This window comes from Equus quagga, chromosome 14 (assembly GCF_021613505.1).
Source record: "Equus quagga isolate Etosha38 chromosome 14, UCLA_HA_Equagga_1.0, whole genome shotgun sequence".
Lineage (NCBI taxonomy): Eukaryota > Metazoa > Chordata > Mammalia > Perissodactyla > Equidae > Equus > Equus quagga.
The window spans coordinates 86,774,573-86,795,887 of NC_060280.1; the positions used below are offsets into that span (position 1 = coordinate 86,774,573).

The following is a 21,315-nucleotide window of genomic DNA, read 5'->3' on the forward strand; positions in this document are numbered from 1 at the left end:
ATCATACTCAATGGGGAAAAACTGAACACCATTCCTGTGAGAACAGGAACAAGACAAGGGTGCCCACTCTCACCACTCTTATTCAACATAGTACTGGAGGTTTTGGCCAGAGCAATTAGGCAAGAGAAAGAAAGAAAAGGAATCCAAATAGGAAATAAAGAAGTGAAACTCTCACTCTTTGCAGATGACATGATTTTACATATAAAAAGTCCTGGGGCTGGCCCCGTGGCTGAGTGGTTAAGTTCGCACACTCCACTGCAGGTGGCCCAGTGTTTCGTTGGTTCGAATCCTGGGCACGGACATGGCACTGCTCATCAAACCACGCTGAGGCGGCATCCCACATGCCACAACTAGAAGGACCCACAACGAAGAATATACAGCTATGTACCGAGGGGCTTTGGGGAGAAAAAGGAAAAAAATAAAATAAAATCTTTAAAATAAATAAATAAATAAATAAATAAATAAAATTCTAAAGAATCCATCAGAAAACTATTAGAAATAAACAACTACGGTAAAGTTGCAGGGTACAAAATCAACATACAAAAATCAGCTGCATTTCTATACTCTAATAACAATCTTACAGAAAGAGAACTCAAGAATACAATTCCATTTACAATCACAACAAAAAGAATAAAATATCTAGGAATATATTTAACCAAGGAGGTGAAGGACTTACAGAATGAAAACTATAAGACGTTACTGAAAGAAATACACGATGACATAAAGAGACAGAAAGAGACTCCATGCACATGGATCAGAAGAATAAACATAGTTAAAATGTCCATACTACCCAAAGCAATCTATAGATTCAATGCAACCCCAATCAGAATCCCAATGACCTTCTTCACAGAAATAAGACAAAGAATACTAAAATTCATATTGAGCAACCAAAGAGCCCAAACTGCTAAAGCAATCCTGAGAAAACAGAGCTGGAGGAATCACAATCCCTGACTTCAAAATGTACTTGCAAAGCCATCGTAATCAAAACAGCATGATACTGGGACAAAAACAGGTGCACAGATGAACTGAACAGAACTGAAAGCCCAGAAATGAAACCACATATCTATAGACAGCTAATCGTTGACAAAGGTGCCAAGAACATACAATGGAGAAAAGATAGTTTCTTCAATAAACGGTGTTGGGAAATCTGGACAGCCACTTGCAAGAGAACGAAAGTAGGCCCTTAGCTCATGCCATACACAAAAATAAACTCAAAATGGATCAAAGACTTGAAGTCCTGAAACCATAAAACTTCCAGATGATAAAAGAGGTAGTGCACTCTGTGACATTGAACTTAAAAGGATCTTTTCAAATACCATGTCTTCTCAGACAAAGGAAACAAAAGAAAAAATAAAAAAGTAGGACTTCATCAGACTAAAGAGCTTCTGCAAGGCAAAAGAAACTAGCATCAAAACAAAAAGACAACCCACCAACTCGGAGATAATATTTGCAAGTCTTATATCCAACAAGGGGTTAATCTCCGAAATATATAAAGAACTCACACAACTGAACAACAAAAAAACAAACAGCCCAATCAGAACATGGGCAGAGGATAGGAACAGACATTTTTCCAAAGATATACAGATGGCCAAAAGGCACATGAAAAAATGCTCAACATCACTAATCATCACGGAATTGCAAATCAAAACTACGCTAAGATACCGCCTTATACCTGTTAAAACGGCTATAATCACTAAGACTAAAAATAACAAACGTTGGGGAGGGTGTGGAGAGAAGGGAACCCTCAAACACTGCTGGTGGAAACGCAAACTGGTGCAGCCACTATGGAAAACAGTATGGAGATTCCTCAAAAAACTAAACACAGACACATCATATGACCCAACTATCTCACTACTGGGTATTTTTCCAAAGAACTTGAAATCAACAAGTCAAAGAGACGTATGCACCCCTATGTTCACTGCAGCATTACTCACAATAGCCAAGACATGGAAGCAACCCAAGAGCCCATCGACCGCTGACTGTACACAGTAGATGTAGTATATATATACAATGGAATCCTACTCAGCCATAAAAAAAAGACAAAATCATCAAAATCATCCCATTTGCAATGACACGGATGGACCCGGAGGGTATTATGTTAAGCGAAATAAGCCAGACAAACACCATAGGACTTCACTCATATGTGAAAGACAAACAAACATATGGACAAAGAGAACAGTTCAGTAGTTACCAGGGGAAGGGCAGTGGGGGCTGGACACAGGGGGTGAACGGGAGCACTTATATGGGGACAGACAAAAAATAATGTACAAGTGAAACCACACAATGATGTAAACTATTACGAACTCAATTAAATAAATAAATAAGAAAGAGGGCAATTCAAGATTTAAAAAAAAAACCAGCACTGGGAATAATCATCCCTTCACTAACTAGGTTTTCTATAGTTTTCAATCCTTCAAGGCCCTGTGAAATTGACATTGGGCCATTTTAACTACTAGATTTGTGGGGCAAAGTCCCTGGGGTCCCAATTTGTCAAGTCAATTTGTAAGGGGCAGAGAATTCTTTTAACTCCAATTCTTGCTCATCGGATCAGAGCTTCCCAGCTCACTATGGGATATTTTAGGACAATGGGTACTATTAGTACAAGGAATTTAGGCAAGATCATAGTTCTGATGGGTAAAGAATGAAACATTTGTCCTATATGTCCTCTATATTATATTCATTAACACCCCTAAGATCATCAGGGGCACCTTAGTTAACTTTAGTGGAATCCTGGGTATTACTGTAATTTGACACTTCATATTGAGTACCTGTTTGATTATTTCTGAATTAGTGCATTACATCAGAGAGCAAAATTAATTCAGAACCGATGTTGCAGAGGCCCAAAAGTCAAGCAGTGTACCTTTATCTGTTTTGTTATGTAAATTCTTCTAGTATATTCTGGATTCCCAATTGGGTCAAATTGTAGACTTTCGTTTCAGTATTTTATCTACTGTTTCCTTCCTCCTGATCTTTCCTGTTTTGTTTTCTTCATCATGGGATATACTGCAGGAGAGGGAGTGCCTCCCTACCCTGCTATTTATAAATTTTTCCACCTAAGAGCCTCAAAACAGTGCCATCAGGGTTAGGAGCCTCCCCCTTGACAACTGGCTGCTTTACAAGGTTGAAACCCTGGGCTTAAGTCAGGTTTGAACTAATCCCTTGTGCCAGAGAGGTGCCATGAGTGTGTCCCCCATAACCCTCTAGGTCAGGATCTTTGTGGCAGCAGAGGCAGCGGCAGCAGCAGAGGTACTGAAGGGGCCTGGGGAGCCCTCTGGTGTTAGGAGTGTGGACTCACCCCGCCACCTACTGTCTGCCTTTCCCCATCTCTTCCCTGTTTTTTAAATGACAGCTCTTTCAGGAGTGACCATCTGATGGACCCACCTCTTGCAAAATGTATGGTCCCTGTCTATATCCCCATCGCTGGGGTATGTCAGGCTACCACAGCTTCCGTCACAGCTTCACTCCAACACACGGATAAATCCCTACAAAGACACTGACCCAGGACTCATCTAGGGAGGCATCAATCCAACAGTCCTACTCCCACATGCCTATAAATTCTTGAAATTGCCAACTCTGGTCAGCTGAACCTGGAACTGAGGTTGGTGGGTCAACAATGCAACATAGGGCAGCACAGTTCACAGCCCAGCTCCCCAGCAAGCAGCAGCCCACAGTGCATGCCACCACCAGGCAGCAGAGCAGGGGAGCAAGTCAGAGCAAGAGAAGACAGACCCACGGGTGGGGTCATGTGTGTGTGGACATGCTTCTCAGGGCACCAACTGTTATGATTACCTGCAGAGGGGTGGTTCCCTTGTTGAGACTGATGCCAGGGTGGCGCACGCGCGTGCACACACACACACACACACACACACACACACCACAGGGTAGGAAAAGGCTTAGGACTCACATAATAGAGGTCTGAGGGGAGGGCAGGGCCGGCCTCTCAAGCAGCTCTGACAGGGCTCAGAAAGCAAGGAATGGAGCCTGGCCTGGGATGGGACTTCACTGGGCCTGGGGGTGGGGCCGGGGCAAGAGCTCTGCACACAGGCAGGGGCTGGGGTGGTGGGAATCTCCTGCCTGCTCTAGAGGAGAGAGTACCCAGGCTTCTCCTCAGCTTGTCCAGGTAGGGGCACGAGGGGAAGAGGGTGGGTGAGGCTTAAGCTGTGAGCAGTCACCAAAAATGTGGAGTCTGACTGCTCACTACAGGGACAAATATGGATAAGAAAAATATATATTCTCGATGGATTTATACAAAGAAACACGCACAGGAGGCTCAAAAGTGATCAAAACTATATGGGGGTGGCTGGAGTAAAAGTGCTGGAGGGGACCAGGATATGTTCACAGCAAGTCATCCCAAGTCAGACTTTGCTGTCTTATAGATTTATTTCAAATAAACAGAGATATTTATATTCTTTAATTTTAACTCTTGTACATAGGAAACCATTCTAAGATTTAACTCCTTTAAACACTAATAGATACAAAAGCGTAAACCATGCAAAATAAACTTTTCACATCTCTGAGTAACAGGACACGCTGCACCCTGGTCCGTCCTTCCCCTAGACCTCACACTCGGGATATCTGCAGGGACGAATGGCATAATATAAGGCAATCAGGTTTTGTGCTTAAACCCTTAAATGTACCTGATTTTCAAAGATTTATGACAGCTTTTAGAAGTTTCCCTCACATCAATTAAAAGAGCATTTCAATTGTTTTAGCCTTTCAAATTTCTATGTTCTCTGCAGATATGCACATAGAAAGACTGATCTAAAGTGAAAAAATTTGCTTGCTTTCCTCAGATCCTCTCTCTCAATCAACTTACAGTCTCAGGGCCCAAGTGCTAAGGGAAACCAGAGCCAAAGGGCTGCACTAGTCCATCGATAAAGGAATCCAAAGGAAAGAAACACAAACACTGGAATCAGCTCAGATGAGCAGCCTGCTTCCCACAGGATAGAAAGAAAGCCACAGTCAGAAGGTCCCGTGTTCCTGACTCTCCTGGTGGAGACAGAGCCCTGGAGGGGGTCACTCCCTGGAGAAGGAGGGGAGGGCACCTGAGCAGTCACAGGAAGGAGCTCTGGGAGCCCCACACACCCTCCTCTCCCCAGGGAACAGTGCACACGCTCCCTCTCTCAGGCTCCATTCTCACAGTGAGGAAACTCAGCTGGATCCACTTTAAGGTTCTGACCCAAATGGACCCCAGATTAATGGGCCCTCATCCAGGACACAGAGCTCCTGACTCTCACAGACTTTCTCAGCGTAAACAAGTTACTCTCTGAATGCACCCACACTGTGCATGCAAAACTCCAATTATGTCTAGAAACAGGGCCAAGGAAACCACAGTTACAACCTCAGAAAGGGCATCACTCCCCACCCCATGAGCACGTGCACCCCCAGCTTTCCAGGGCTCTGCAGCTCCTCTCAGGATAAAGGCTCCTTCCATGGGGATGTGAGCAGTAAGACACCTGCAGGGGAGGCTCCCCAGGAAGGACAACTGGGCCTTCAAGGCCTTCCCTCTGCAGGTCCAAGGGGGCCTTAGCTTAGACTCACTGCCCTCAGGCCTCTGCCCCCACTGGAGTTTTTTTGGACCATCACTGATATTTTAAATACTCAAACACAGGGTTTGAGGCAATCCAGCAGAAACAGTCAAACCAGTCTTTATGTGGAAGTGAGGGAAGAAAACTGTATGGCAATTTGCTACCTCAAAAAGAAATCCCACAGGACCCGCCCCATGGCCGAGTGGTTAAGTTTCCCTGGTTTGGATCCTGAGCACAGACATGGCACCGCTTGTCAGGCCACGTTGAGGCAGTGTCTGACATGCAACAACTAGAAGGGCCTGCAACTGAGATATACAACTATGTACTGGGTGGATTTGAGCAGATAAAGCAGGAAAAAACAAAAAAACATTGGCAACAGTTGTTAGCTCAGGTGCCAATCTTTAAAAAAAAAAAGAAATCCTACAAATATATATTGCATATTCTGGAAAAAAAATGATGCTAATATAGTAGTATTTCCATGACAGTAAATTTTTTTTATAAACTATTAATCCTACTTCATACTTCTGGTCTGCAAGTCTAAGCCCTGGAAATCTATTTGAACTCCCCCAAAATAAAAGAACAGACCTCAGAATATTAGCACCCATATGGGAGGAAAAGAAGGAAAGAAGAATCTAGTGCATCCAATGTAAAACTGGAACGTCTTATTTTTTCTGAAATTCACCTCTTTCTTCCTTCTTTGGAAATATTTTATATTGTGTTTCAAGTCACGTTGATTAAGTTAATTTCTATTCATTGGAAAACTGAGATTAAAATAAAGTGAATAAATCTTTTAAAGTGACTAACCCAGGTGGGGACAGTGCTGACAGGACAGATCATCCAGGAAAGTTTCTCAAGAGGAACCTGCACCCAGAGGACTTTCCACAGGATGTCTGTGCCCAGAAAGATCCTGGGGGAGACGCACGAGGATTTCATACAACGTAGTTCCAGGTGCTTATAAGCTGCTTTTCACTCATGGAAAATATCCACACACACAAAACAAATCTTTTTAAAACAGCCATCCATTGACTATGAGAAAACGATAACTAAAATATTGCGTCTGTTTCAAATCCAACAAGGACAAATAGTTGATAATAATGCTGTGAATCAGAGGCAGGACGCTGGCATTTGGGAATTTGGGGAGCGACTGGAAATTCAGGTACTTGTTGTCAACCCTAGGAAGACCTAGACTGGGGGACACGGTCGTGGATTGAGCTCTGCTCCTCAAATCCATGGAAAGTTCAAGAGAAAAAGGGTTTCCCCTGCGGAGAAAGGAGGCCCTGGGGACCCCAAAACCGCAGCCCCTCCGCGCACGGACCCCGGAGCCCGAGGCCCGACTGTCCTGCGGGCCCTCCCGTGGGTCCCTCAGCGTCTGGGACACGCGGGGCTGCGGGCGCACAGCGGCCCAGAGACGCTCCGGCCCAAGTCGCCGCGCGCAGGGACCACAGGACGCCCGGGGCCCGGCTGCTTGCCCCGCCCCCACCCTGCGGCCGGAGGGGCCTGAGGGCCGAGCGGCGCCACCGCGGACTCGGGGCCGCAGACCCCGGAGGGGACCGCGAGAGGCCGGCCCGCCCCGCCGCTTCCCACCAGCCCCGCCTGCGTGTCCTCATCCCGGGGCCGCACACTCACCATTCCTAGGGCTCCTGGGTCCCCCGAGTCCTTCCTATGACACTGCTGTCGCTACAGGTCACAACATGACAGAAGACGCGGCAGAGCCACTTAGACCCTTTAATGGCGGGGAGACGCGGTCCCCAGCGCGACCGGAGCAGCAACTTCCGGGCGGTTGGTGAGCTGCGCCCCACCCACCTGCCCCGGCGCCGCTTCTGATTGGACAGTTCAGAAGACTCACCCTCTGGTGTCTGAGTGACAGCCCCTGAGTTTAGGTGTCTGAGCAGGATGCCAGACAGAACGCTTCCTCTGCAGGGATATTTGCATTGAAAGGTGGTGTTGGGAGAAGGCTCTTGGAACTGAGATCCTTGTTTAGTAACACACAACTGAAGGTCACCTCACCGTATGCAATAATTAGTCTCTCTCCATGTTGATCTTTATTGATAACTGGAGTCTGACAAAGTTTTGCCAAAAAGGTACACAGGCACAGATACTGTGACCAGGGAACTAGACCAAGAAAAGTGTACTGAGGATCTGATAAAGACTAACGTTATCTGTTGAGTGTTGGCAGACAGAAAGTTTCAGGAAGAGCCTAACCACCGAAGATTCCCACAAGCAGGCTAGCTGAAGTCAGTTCTAGCCCCCTCAAGTTGCTCTGAAGTAAAATGTCCCTATTATAATCTCGTCAACACGTTAAATTCTCCTCCTCTGGGAGGAACCAAGCAGCCGTTTCTAGATCATGCTATATATGTAGTAGCGTGTGTACATGCTACCCTTGAGACTTAAAGGAACAGGACTGTTAGGCGACAAACGTGAGCTCCTGCCTTTTCCGTAACTGAATATTCATGAACCGTACTATGATCTCACAATAAAGGGAATCCCAAACCCTTGTTTGGGGAGACACTGCTTGCGAGAGATGCCCAGAATTCTCCCCTGCCTATGCAAGTAATAAACCTTTCTTCACCACTTTTGCCTTGCTTGTGCTTTTTGGCTCCAAAATTGACTAAGAGGTGAACCCATTGAGTTCAATTACAGTATCAGGGACGCATTAGGTGACTATCCTTACAACACTTCAGTCAGATTCAGAATAAGAGCATTGGGAGCAAAAAACAAGCCATCATTTCAGAAGAAAAGTGACTTCTGGTTATTCAGAATGGTCAAATTTAGAAAATGTTTCTGACATGAAAATATTTGTATCCCAATGAAAATATAAACAGGAGCTCTTTCTCACGGCTGTTAAATCACTCTGTGGTCATGACCCACCCTTACTTGTGGTTACACTGTTTAATCCAACTATAATGAGACTTGTTAGACAGCTAGTTTCATCTAAATAATCATCTCATTGATTGGTGAGTCTACGATACTACAGAGTAACATTCATTTTGACAATATTGTAATCACTATATGACAGGCATCCTCTCCACATAGTCTGCACAGATACCATATCTGAACATTTCCTATCCCAATTCCCTGAGGAAATGCTCCCTTTCGATATAATCTGAGTCAAACAGCCCCACTCAAGTCCACCTGAACTTCAGCAATAACTTCACCAGGCCCACGGGCAGAAGTATTCGGAGGACATCTGACAAGTGCAAACTGAGGGGCAGGGCCAAAGAACTATAAGTGATCACCATGAAAACAGAAGAGGAAGGCACAGTTTGCAACCAGTCCTCATCATACAAGGGGAAACACTGCCGGGCAACAGCATCATCAATCAGTCACCTATAGAATGTAGGAAGAAAAGTTTTGAGGGTGTTCAGCATCAAGCATTGAGAGATGCAAAAGATATTTCCATTTCCTTATCTGTTTTTCACCTTCCCTTTAAGAACTACCTGGAAAATAATAGTCTACAAGCAGATTTCCTGGAAATAACTCTGATTTCCTAAGTCAGGAATGCCTTTGTTTTGTTTTGTTTTGTTTTGGTGAGAAAGATTGGCCCTGAGCTAACATCTCTTGCCAATCTTCTGCTTTTTCTTTTTCCATTTTCTCCCCAAAGCCTCAGTACGTAGTTGCATATCCTAGTTGTAGATCATTCTAGTTCTTCTATGTGGAATGCTGCCACCGCACGTCCTGATGAGCAGTGAACAGGTCCGCACCCAGGATGAGAACCCCAGGCTGCCGAAGCTGAGCATGTGAACTCAACCAATTGGCCATGGGCCCAGTCCCCCAGCCTCTGTTTTTTTGCTTTATCTCCTAGCTCCTCGTCTTCACCTCAAATAAAGGGCGCACTATACTAAGAATGTGCATTCGCCTGGGAAGATGCATGAGTCTGGCTCCACTCTCACACACTGTCCGAAACATGGTGCTGAGGAAACTACATTTCATCACTGCCCTCCCCAACCCTTCTTTCCTTGCACCTGTGGGAATTGTACAGTTCCAGTAGTGGCCCCATCTGGGCAGAAACTGGAGATGTGCTTCCTACACTGATGAATTGATAAATTGTTCTGCTTCTCATAGGTAACATTAGGGCCAGTCTGGCTTTCTCTTGATGTCACATCATGGTGCTCTCAAAGGTCCTTTAATCGCTGTGGTGGGCACAATAGACATGACGCCTTAAGGTTGTCTTTGCTAATAGCATGTGGTTCCTTTCCGTCTCCATCATGGCAAACATGAGGGCCAGGATACACTTAGAGTGTTGGTGCATCCACCTGCACTGAGGGAAGCCCATGAGAACTCAACAATATCCTACAAGGTGGTCTTCTAAGCCAGAGAAAGAGCTCCATTTACAAAGCACAGGGAGTTACTTATATGTATGGAGAGAGAGATTTTTTTCCATGACTTTGAAAAATGGCCCTAATGGAATGAGTTACCCAAGATTCAAGAAGCTGCTCTGTTGGAGGAGGTCACGGAGAGGAGGTGACCACTGGTTGACCCTCCAGCCTAACTTGGGCAATTGGAACCTCCTTTCCCACACCCCCGTCCTTGGAAGATACATTCTGCCCAATGATCCTGAACTAAGAGCCATTCCAAGGATGCAGCCTAGAGAGAATAATGTGTTGTTTAGACCATCTGGACTGTAGATATTACTGAACTCCATTAAAACCTCTATATAAACTTTTAAGATTATTGTGGGTGGGTGTGGCAGTACTACTCTCATACCCAAACCAAGTGTATCACCAAAAAAACTACACCCCAATTTCTTTTGTGAATATTAATGTAAAAATCCTCAACAAATTCTAGGAAGCCCAAAACAGCAACATAAAAAAAGATTTATACACCATGACCAAGTGGGTTTATTATAGGGACGGAAGGTTCGGTTAAAATATCAAAATCTATTAATGTGATAAAGGATATCAAAAATCAAAAATTGCAAGATAGACTGAAATCTATCAATGAAATCAACAGACTCAAGGAAAATAATTGACAAAATCCGTACTCTTTCATAATTAAAACATTTAGCATAACAGAGTAGAAGGATATTTCCTTACTTGATAACAAGCATACATGGAAATCCCACAGCCAATATTATATCTAGTGGTGAAAGACTGGAATGCTTTCCCCTGAAGATGGGGAACCAAAGAAGGATGTCTCCTCTTGCCACTTTTTTCCAGAAAGTACTGGAGATTTTAGCCAGAACCATTAGGCAAGAAAAGAAATAAAATGGATGCAGAGTGGTTGGGAAGATGTAAAACCGTCTCTTGTCTAGAGGTTCAGATTATGTCACCTCAGATATGGCACATTGGCATATTGATTATTTTGAATTTAAAGGTGCTTGAGAAACAGCCATTGCAAGAAAGACACTCTGGCTCTCCTTTGTCCCCTTGAGAGCAGATGACTTTCCAGCTGATCTGTATGCTACTTTAACCAGAAGGCAGCCTTATCATCCGAGACAGGGCATTTAGGGCTGAGAAGGCTGTGTAAACAAATCTTGTTGTTTCCTCACCATTTACTACCTCTAGCCCAAACCCCTCAGCCTTGTCAAGTCTTCCTCAATCTGTTTCTTGGTCTAAAGGGCATGAAATCTTCCTGCTGTGGTTATTTCTTTGAGTCTCACCTTTTTGGGAGCTCCCATACGTAGGTAATTAGATTTGTTTTTCTTCTGTTAGTCTGTCTTATGTCACTTTAATTGTTAGACCAGCCACATAACCTAGAAGGGAAGAAGGGGAAATTTTTCCACACTTACAGTTGCATACAGAATATTCTGAGAAGTATACCAAAAAACTGTTAGAACTGATAGTTGAATTCTGCAATGTTGTAGGATACAAGCTCAAAATATAAAAATGGATTGTATTTCTATATGCTTGCAATGAACAATCTGATAATGAAATTAAGAAAATAAATGCATTTACAATAGGATTGGAAGGAAAAGGATACATGGGAATATATTTACCACAAAGATTACAAAACAAATACTATGAAAACTGCCAAGATTATCAAAAGAAATTAATAAAGGTATTAATACATTGGAAAAGTTCTAATTTCATGGATCAGAATGCTTACTGTTGAAATGTCACATTTCCCCAAAATGACCTGAAGAGTCAACATAACATCCAATCCCAGCTGATTTCTTTATCAAAATTGGGAAGTTGGTTCATAAATTTATACAGTATTGCAGGGAAACAGAATAGCCAAGCCATTTTTTTTTTTCCAGGAAGATTCACCCTTAGCTAACATCTGTTGCCAATCTTCCTCTTTTTTTACGTGAGCTGCCACCACAGCATGGCACTGACAGATGAGTGGTGTGGATCCGCTCCCAGGAGCTGAACCTGGGCCACCTAAGTGGAGTGCCCTGAACTTAACCGCTAGGGCACTGGGGCTGGCCTTAGCCAAACCATTCCTGATAAAGAAAAACAAGCTGATTGAACTAATATTTCCTGATATCACCACTTTATACTAAGCAGTGGCCATCAAGGAGGCAAACACATTGGAGGATGAGGGATGGAGATGTGCACATCTGGAGAGCCATGTATGTGTGATGGCCCCAGGGCACTGAACCCACAGTGGACAGAAACTCTTTGATCAGGGAAGATGAAGTAATGGGGGTTCTCCCCAGGTGGCTGGGCCTCACGGCCCAAGACCATAGGGATCGCACCCCTTGGGAGGAGGTGTAGGTCATATTCATCGATGTGGTATTGGTCCTGGGCAGATAAGGGAGATTATAAAGGGCATGTTGGGGCTCCTGCCAGGTGGCACATACTGTATTGCCAAGTGGCCTGCCTGACTGTGGTTGAGAACCATAGACAGCAGCTGAGCAAGAAATGACCCAGGTCAGTTAGTTTTGCAAAATAAGCTAAATTAAGCTTTGCTTGTGTGACTAAACTGGTTTTATCTGCTAGGGAATTTTCAAAGCTGGTCTCTGTCTTTTATTTTAACAAAACTAAAGTAAATTGGTGTGAACTATACAATACACTGTATGTATAACAAATCATCATGTTGTAATTTTTAAATCAATTACCTTAGGGATCTTATCACATCCCTGTAGAGTTTCTTTGGGGATGGGTCCAGAAAAGCCCACTCCTCCATGGTGAAGGTCACAGTCCCACCCTCACAGGCCACTCGGTCCTAAAACATGACACAGATGTATATAGGAGAATGGCTAAGACGGACAGCGCTGGGGATTTAGATTCAATCCATAAGAAGTTCACATATGACTCTGTGGTCTCCCAACGTTTATTCTATGACTTGGTCATCAGAAGAATTACTCTCTGGCCACACTCACTTCCTCATAAATTGAACAGCATCATGAAAACATGGAATGTACTGGTACATTTTCATTGTGATCACTTCAAGTCTTCATTGCTCTCTAATGTCAGGGTACAGAACACCTCAGAGAAATGCTATACAAATGAAAGAAATGTTTCTATTTTAAGCACATCAATTCCTTGTGAGAAAACTCATCTTCTTCTTAATACCACCATGTGATGCAGCACCCCATGAAGCACAGCCTCACAGCTGCATGAAGTTTTAAACAAACTTCCAGCGAAGAAGTGGAAGCTCTTTATTCTGTTCTCATCACCAAACATGATAGATCCAGCTGGCTGAACGAAAATGTTCTTGTGGAGGAGAATGGATTATAATTTGTTTGTATAATATTTACCACAAACTCAGTTTTACCTTCTTTTCTCTGTCTCACTTCATGGAACTAGGACATGATTCAGGTAGAGCTCAGGCATGAGGAAGAAGGCAGAACAACTCAGACCTCCACCAAATCCCTGTACTCATGAGCCTCAGGGTTACTTCCCACCAATGCTTAGGACACAGGTGCATGCAAACTGGGATGCTAAGATCACAGAAGAGCGCTTTCTGGCAGAATCCTAAAATTGTAATCGGGGCCATCGTGACCTTGAGGAATAGCTTAACGCTTGGAATATGCAAGAGACTTCATTAAAATCCACAAAGGTTTCGTGGTGAATTTGAACATGACTACAAAACACATAAAGAGTTCAATACTGCTTTCCTCCAAAAAACCGTAAAATCTCCTTTCTCTGATTTTGCAGCAGGTCATTCCCTACCAATCACTCTAGAAGCTGTCCTCTCAATTTCTCTTTTCCAGATTCCCCTGTGGGTCACAGCAGCATGACAGCCCATCCCAAGCATAGGAATCCCCCTGGGGCATAAATCTCCTAAATGCTGGTTCATCAAAGAGATCAGTAACCCATTGATGCCCACATGCAGGGGACTGAGAAAAGGTTCCCACCAGCAATTCTGGTCCTAGATTGACCTAGTCAGCAGAGCAACAGCAAAATAGAAACAGCCCTCCTGCCTGGGAAGTGAAACAAGCTGCCTGGGTCAGCGCTAATTACGATTTCTACATCGGATCTCCAGCTCTTGCTCATAGTAAGTTCTACTACCTAATGTGCTGAAGAGTGAGCATTAACAGACTAGAGATCCCTTATCCTTAGAAATGCTTGCTCACAAAGTTTGTCCTTCAGTGGTATCTGGGAAATGGGATTTTGGAACTGACCCCATCAACTTTATAGATAAGAGGGCTCAGTGTGTCTAAAGGGCAAACAATATGGTATATAGTAAACTCTTGTTTTCTCTTTGCGAGTCTGTAAGCTTGTTACATGTTCGACAGATGATGCCTTTGGGCTCAGCCCCCAAAACCCACTCTGGCGCTGAGTCTCTACTGAGCTTCCCTGGGAGACAGTAACCCACATGCATACTCACAACTTGTTGCTTCAAGAACTGAGCCCAGCCTATGTGACTGCACTGAGAGACACCATTTGGAAGCTTGCTCCTGGTTTCCTTCAGATCAAATTTAATTCAGTTCCAGAGAAGACTAACAAAGGTTATTCAATGATCCTCACAGAAAAATTTTTAAATTTTATTGGGAAATATCAAAGCAGAATGTAAAAAGTGGAAGGATGGCAAGTATTCTTAGTGCCACCCAGATGTCACCTCTCCCAAACGATATCTTTACAACATTTCTTAAATCCCCAAACAGACTCTTTAGCAGTCAGCAAATACTACTCCTCCAAGTCTATTAGAGGAACAAACGTCCAAAAATGAAGAGAAGTGTTTTGAAGAACAAAGTGGCAGTCTAACACAGATCAAGAATTTTTAAGCCATAGGATTCCACACGATACAGTATCAGCAGGGAGACAAACAGAACAAGGGAAAGGAAAAGCGTCTTCCGTGGGTTGGGATTTAACATGGAAAGTTGGTCAAGGACAGAGTGGGCATTGTGGAGCAGTGGCAAATACCATGAGCACCTTAATACCCAGGTGCAGGGACACACTGTTATCTAAGTGGAAAAATGCATTGCATTCCCCTCTGTTCCATGGACAATAGCCCATTTATTGTAGATTTAAATGTGAAAGATAAGACTGGGCCACTTTTAGAAGTCACAGGTGAATGTTTTATTGACATAAGAATAGGGAGAAAATTCTCATACAAGAAAAAGAACAAGCCATAAAGCCAGAGACAGACAAATTCAAATATATTAAAATTAAGGTACTTAAAAGATAAACATCAAGGGAAAGAAAAATATCACCAATACATACAACATAAAAGGGTTAGTTTCCAGAGTAAAAATGAACAGACACATAACTTAAAAATGGGAATAAAGCAAAGTGTACTTAACAGAAGATCATACAGTTGGCCCTGCATCTCTGCAGGTTTTGGTTCACAGTTGGTTGATTCTGTGGCTGCAAAACCTGTGGATATGAAGGGCCGACTATATATATAAGGAAATGTCTAGCCCCTTGGCAATGAGGTAAATAGAAAATAAAACATCCAGTAGATCCCATTTCACAGTGATTGGAACAAAAATTTTTCAATTAAATAATCCCATAAACCCAAGTGTTGAAGACTATTGTGAACAAATCAATAAGTTATGCACAAATGGAGGAAGGGTCAAGTCATGTACTCCATTGCTATTTCCTGTAAATTTGAACTTGATCGCTATCTGCAGCCCTGCAAGTTTTTTTGGTTTTTGTTTTGTTTTATTTTTATTTTTATTTTTTCTATTTTTTTGAGGAAGATTAGCTAACCCTGAGCTAACTACTGCCAGCCCTCCTCTTTTTCGCTGAAGAAGCCTGGCCCTGAGCTAACATCCGTGCGCATCTTCCTCTACTTTATATGTGGGATGCCTAGCACAGCATGGCGTGCCAAGCTGTGCCATGTCTGCACCCGGGATCCAAACCAGTGAACCCCAGGGCGCCGAGAAGCGGAATGTGTGAACTTAACCACTGCGCCACCGGGCCGGCCCCAACCCAGCAAGTTTTCAAGAATGTCCACAGAATGCACTTAGAGACTCATACAAGGGTGGCATCTATTAATATCAAATGATCTGGAGGATTTATCAACAGAAAAATAAAGCAACAAGTACTTAAAAATATGCAGCATGTTACCTATTGTATAAGCTTTATGGTCACCTGCACAAGCAGGTGGACCCCAACCCATGATTTGGTTCAGATGTCTACACTAATGATAACACCCACATGCCTAGAGGGTATGAAAGGGTTTACTATTCTCATCACGGAACTGTCAGGGGAGGGCAGGGCAGGCCTCTCAGGCAGGTGGGAAATGCCCGGAGGGAGCAAGGAGAGGAGCCTGGCCTGGGTATTTTACTGAAGGAGGTGGGCTAGGGTGAGAGTTTGGGTAAAGGGGCAGGGCCTTCTGTGGACTGAATCATTTGCCAGAACTAAAGGAAGGGGGATCCAGGCTTTCTTATCACCATGTTAAGATGTGGGGCACAAGGGAATGAAGGAGGGATGAAAGTTTAAAGCTGTCAGTAGTAAAAAAAAAGAGACTTCTGGTCTCTGGTCTGGCACGTCAAGAGCTTAGAAACCACCTTCCAGTCTGCAGAAGAGAAAAGCCAAGAAACTTAAAATCAACTCTTCCATCAGATAAATGAGTACATGCGGTAAACTAGCATCCCCAAAATTAAAAAGAGAGACCAAAAAGTAGGTATTTTAAAATATGCCCAGAATATTTTGTTCCTAACAAAGCACATCCTCAAAACAATCTCACAATTGTTGAAATCACAACAATTTCACAAGAGCGTAACTCACTGGGATTTTCCCAGAGCCTAACTGACCTGTGGGGAAGGAAAGAGCCAACTTGAGTCTCTTCTAGCATTTTCTGCTCTCAAAGGTGGGGCACTTGTGAGAATGATAGGGTTTTTCCCCTCCAGACACCAAATACATGGAGTTGGTTCCAATGCCACTTCTCCAACTCTATGTCACCAAAGATATTTGAGTTGAACTGTTGGACATCTAACACTAACTACGCAGAGCTCTTGTCAGACTCTACAGGTTAAGAGCTCAGTCCCACACACTGACTGTTCTGCAGATGCCATCCACAAATGGGTGCCTGGGCTGCTGACATTTCCACTCAGCCATCTACAAATTCATAGATTCCCTGGACACCCCATCAGGTTTGGTAATTTCAGGACGATTCCGAGAACTTAACAAAGCACTTTACTTACTATTATTGGTTTATATAAAGGATACAACTCAGGAACAGACAAAAGGCAGAGTTGCATAGGGCAAAGTAGGGCAGTGGTATGGGTGAGGGGAGTGGAGGCGGAGGGGCTGCAGAGATTCCACATCCTCTCTGGACACTCCACCCTCCCAGCACCTGCATGTGTTCACCAACCCAGAAACCCTCTCAATTCTGTCTGTAAGGGTTCCAAAGGAGGTTTCATCACATGGCCTCAATTTATTAAATCATTGCCCATTGGTGATTAACCCAGTCTCCAGCCCCTCTCCTCTCCACAGAGGCTGGGAGCTGGGGCTGAAAGTTCCAAGCCCCTAATCAAGGCTTTGTGTTTCTGGTGTCTGACCCCCATCCTGAAGCCATCTAGGAGCTGGCCAAGAGGTGCCTCGTTAAAACAAAAGATACTTTATCACCCTTATAACTCAAGTATTCCAAGGGCTTCAGGACATTTTTGCTAGGAACTGAGGACAGAGATCAAATATCTTTCTTATTGTACCACAGGAGGTCAAACCCAGGCACACAGTCTCACTAAGAGATTGAGACCCAATTGCTGGACTGGAGGATGCTTCCCCTCTGCCCACACCTCCCTCTACATCAACTGGGCTCTTGTTTAATATTAGTGGACTACACTGAAGGAACTAGATGTTTTCTGGTAACATCAGGAAGAAGTCAAGGGTGTCCCCTCTCACCACTCCAAGTTAACCCTGTACTGGAATTCTTAGCTAATGCAACTAGACACACAAAAATAAGAGATACACAGACTGGGAAGCAAGAGATACAAATGTCTTTGTGGCATATAAAAATGTTCTCTGTGGAGAAAATATTGAAGAATTCCAAATGGGAAAGAAAACCTGTTGGACTAATAAGAGAGTAGAGGATGTTTGAAGCATAAAAAGTTAATATACAAAAGTCAATTGTTTCCTATAGAGCCACACAAATATAGTGAACTCATCTTTGACAAAGGAGCAAAGGCAATTCAATGGGGGAAATATAGTTTTTCAACAAATAATGCCAGAAAAACTGGACATCCACATGCCAACAACAAAAAAAAGAATCTAGATACAGACTTCATACTTTCCATAAAAAATTAACTCTAAGTGAATCATAGATCTTAGTGTAAAATGTAAGACTGCAACACTCCTAAAAAACAACACAGGAGAAAAAATACTAATATTGTATTCTGTGTATATACCACATTTTGTTGATCCAGTCTTCTGTTGATGGACACTTGGGTTGCTTCCACCTTTTGGCTCCTGTGAATACCACTTCTGTGAACACAGGTGTACAACTATCTGTTTGAGTCCATTTTTTTTTTAAGATTTTATTTTTTTCCTTTTTCTCCCCAAAGCCGTCCAGTATGTAGTTGTATATTCTTTGTTGTGGGTCCTTCTAGTTGTGGCATGTGGGACGCCGCCTCAGCGTGGTTTGATGAACAGTGCCATGTCCGCACCCAGGATTTGAACCAACGAAACACTGGGCCGCCTGCAGCGGAGTGCGCGAACTTAACCACTTGGCCACGGGGCCAGCCCCCTGTTTGAGTCCATTTTTTAACTTTTTTGGGGTAAATATTCAGAAATGGAACTGTTGGATCATGTGGTAGCATTCTCTGTAATTTTTGAAAAATCACGATATTGCTTTCCACAATGGAGACATGGTTTTACATTCCCATCAGAAGTGCACAAGGGTTCCAATGGGTGTTTTCATTATCTTGATGGTGTCCTCTGAAGCACAAAAGTGATTACTTTCAATGAAGTTCAAATTATCTGGGTTTTTTTTTCTACTGGTTTTGCTTTTGGTATCATATTTAATAATTCTTTGCCAAATCCAAGGTCATATTTTCTCCTATGTTTTTTCTAAAAGTATAGTTTTACCTCAGATTTAGGTCTTCAATTCATTTTGGTAAATTATTTTATGTGGCATAATGTAAGGGTCCAACTTCCCTCTTCTGTGTGTTGCTGTTCAGTTGTCCCAGTACTAATTTTTTTTTTTTGAGGAAGCTTAGCGCTGAGCTAACATCCACCACCAATCCTCTTCTTTTTCGCTGAGGAAGATTGGCCCTGAGCCAACATCTGTGCCCATCTTCCTCTATTTTATATGTGGGACACCTGCCACAGCATGGGTTGATAAGCTCTGTATAGGTCCATGACCAGGATTCGAATTGGTGAACCCTAGGCTGCTAAAGTGGAGCACATGAAGTTAACCACTATGCCACTGGGCAAGCACTGTCCCAGCACTAATTTTTTTTTGGGGGGGGAAGATTAGCCCTGAGCTAACTACTGCCAGTCCTCCTCTTTTTCGCTGAGGAAGCCTGGCCCTGAGCTAACATCCGTGCACATCTTCCTCTACTTTATATGTGGGACGCCTACCACAGCATGGTGTGCCAAGCAGTGCCATGTCTGCACCTGATCTGAACCAGTGAACCCTGGGCCACCAAGAAGCGGAGTGTGCGAACTTAACCACTGCGCCACAAGGACGGCCCTCCCAGTACTAATTTTTGAAAGGAATATTCTTTCTTCATTCTTGGTACCTTTTTAAAAACTCAGTCGACCTTAGATGAATGGGTTTATATCTGGCATCTCAATCAAATCCACTGGTCTGTGTGTCTGTCCTTGTGTCATTACCACATACCTTGATTACCATGCTGACTAGTCAGGTTGGAAATCAGAAAATTTTAATCCTATTAATTTGTTTTACTTTTGAAGATTGGTTTGGCTGTCCTGGTTCCCCTGCAATTCCATGTAATTTATGAAAAAACTTGCTAATTTCTACTGTCAACTTAAAAAGCAAATTTGCCTGTTATTTTATCTCAAAATGAGTTTGTTCAAGAATAGCCAAGAGCCAGTCCTGATGACCTAATGGTTAAAGTTCAGTGTGCTTGACTTCGGTGGCCCAGGTATGGTTCCTAGGGGTAGAACCAAATCACTTGTCTGTCAGTAGCCATGCTGTGGTGGTGGCTTACATAGGAGAACTAGAAGAAGTTACAACTATCATACATAATCATGGGGAAAAGGAGAAGAAAAAAGAGGAAGATTGGCAACAGCTGTTAGCTCAAGATGACTCTAAAAAAAAAAAAAAATCCATCCTTTAAAAATAAAGAATAGCCCAAAGAATTGCAATTTGGGATGGCATGCTATGGCAAACCATGGGCAAATCCAGAAAACTAAGAAAAGGAGCTGCTTTTATAGAGAACAATGGGGTGTAGGGATTGGTGTTCTAAATGAAAATCTATCGGGGGTGTTACGGCACATTGGGTTGTTGTTCTCCCCCAGGATAGAAATGAAGAGAGACAACAAACGGGAGTAGAATAGTAAAAGTCTATTAGCTTATGCACAGGAGAGGCACAAGTGAGCTGGCGCAGAAAGGAAAGGGGCAGGTGACTGGCTTGTTAGGGAGCGGGATTATGGGGTTTTTATTAGGCAAAGGCTGGGGAGGAGGGCCATGTCACAGCATATAGAGGTGGGATTGTGCTTGTGCTTACACTGTTGTTCAACATACCACTTCATGTGACACATGCATCATTAGCATGCTAACTCTCCACCCTTGGGTGTGATTTTTACAATGCTAGTGGGGCTAGGGTCACCTTCAGTGCACTCCTGGGTGCTAGGGCACATGTGTAAGCCCAGGAAAGCGCAGAGGCTGGGGAATGTGGATCTTGGTCGTCTCCATCTGATTTTCCTAGCTTACTGATTGGTTAGGGCCAATCTTGTTAGGGCTTTATCTTGTTAGGCCCAGGGCCTTGCAGATGGCCCTGTGTCTTTAGGATGGTTCCTGTCTCACTTGCACCCAGCTAGGGCTGTGGGTTCCAACTTCGCACCAGAGCTAAGGGCTTGGGAGGCCACAGGGTTCATTAAAGTATGCTATCAGTGGAGGTGGGGAAGCGCTGGGTGGGAGATCAACACTGTCAACACAGATCAAAGAGAAGCCAGGCTAATTATTACATGTGGCGAGGTGACTTTTAAGTCTGTGTTTGCAAAGAAGGGTCACAGTTCCTCGAGTGGCATCATAGCACCGCGTTTCAATGGAAAAGTCCCCGGAGAGGACAACGTCCAACTCCAACCCAACTCAGACGTGTTATCTCCATCCCGCTGTCACTCAGGACGGGGCAGTTCGAACTGTCCAATCAGAGTCGGCTCCGGGGCAGGTGGGCGGGGAGACGCTCCGCAACCACGTCCAACTTTCTGTCGCTCCACACTCCTTCCGATCACGGGACGCTTGCCCTTGAAGGCCCCACATTGTTCTGCCGCTGAGTCTGTCGCCCTGTGACCTGATCCGAAGCGTAGGAAGGATGCTGGGGGAC

General features: G+C 43.9%; 1 protein-coding gene across 3 annotated transcripts in view; it reads right to left on the minus strand.

The window, feature by feature from the left end:
• The window catches only part of LOC124252047 (zinc finger protein 709-like), a 42,932-nt gene extending 35,638 nt beyond the window's left edge, over positions 1 to 7,294 (minus strand). For all 3 annotated transcript variants that reach the window (XR_006891899.1, XM_046685145.1, XM_046685144.1), the window contains exon 1: positions 7,155 to 7,294. Coding sequence is in view for 2 of the 3 variants with exons in the window: in XM_046685145.1 (XP_046541101.1) it covers positions 7,155 to 7,157 (3 nt within the window). In the remaining variant the exon portion in view is untranslated. The remainder of the gene's footprint in view (positions 1 to 7,154) is intronic.
• Positions 7,295 to 21,315: the final 14,021 nt, after the last annotated feature.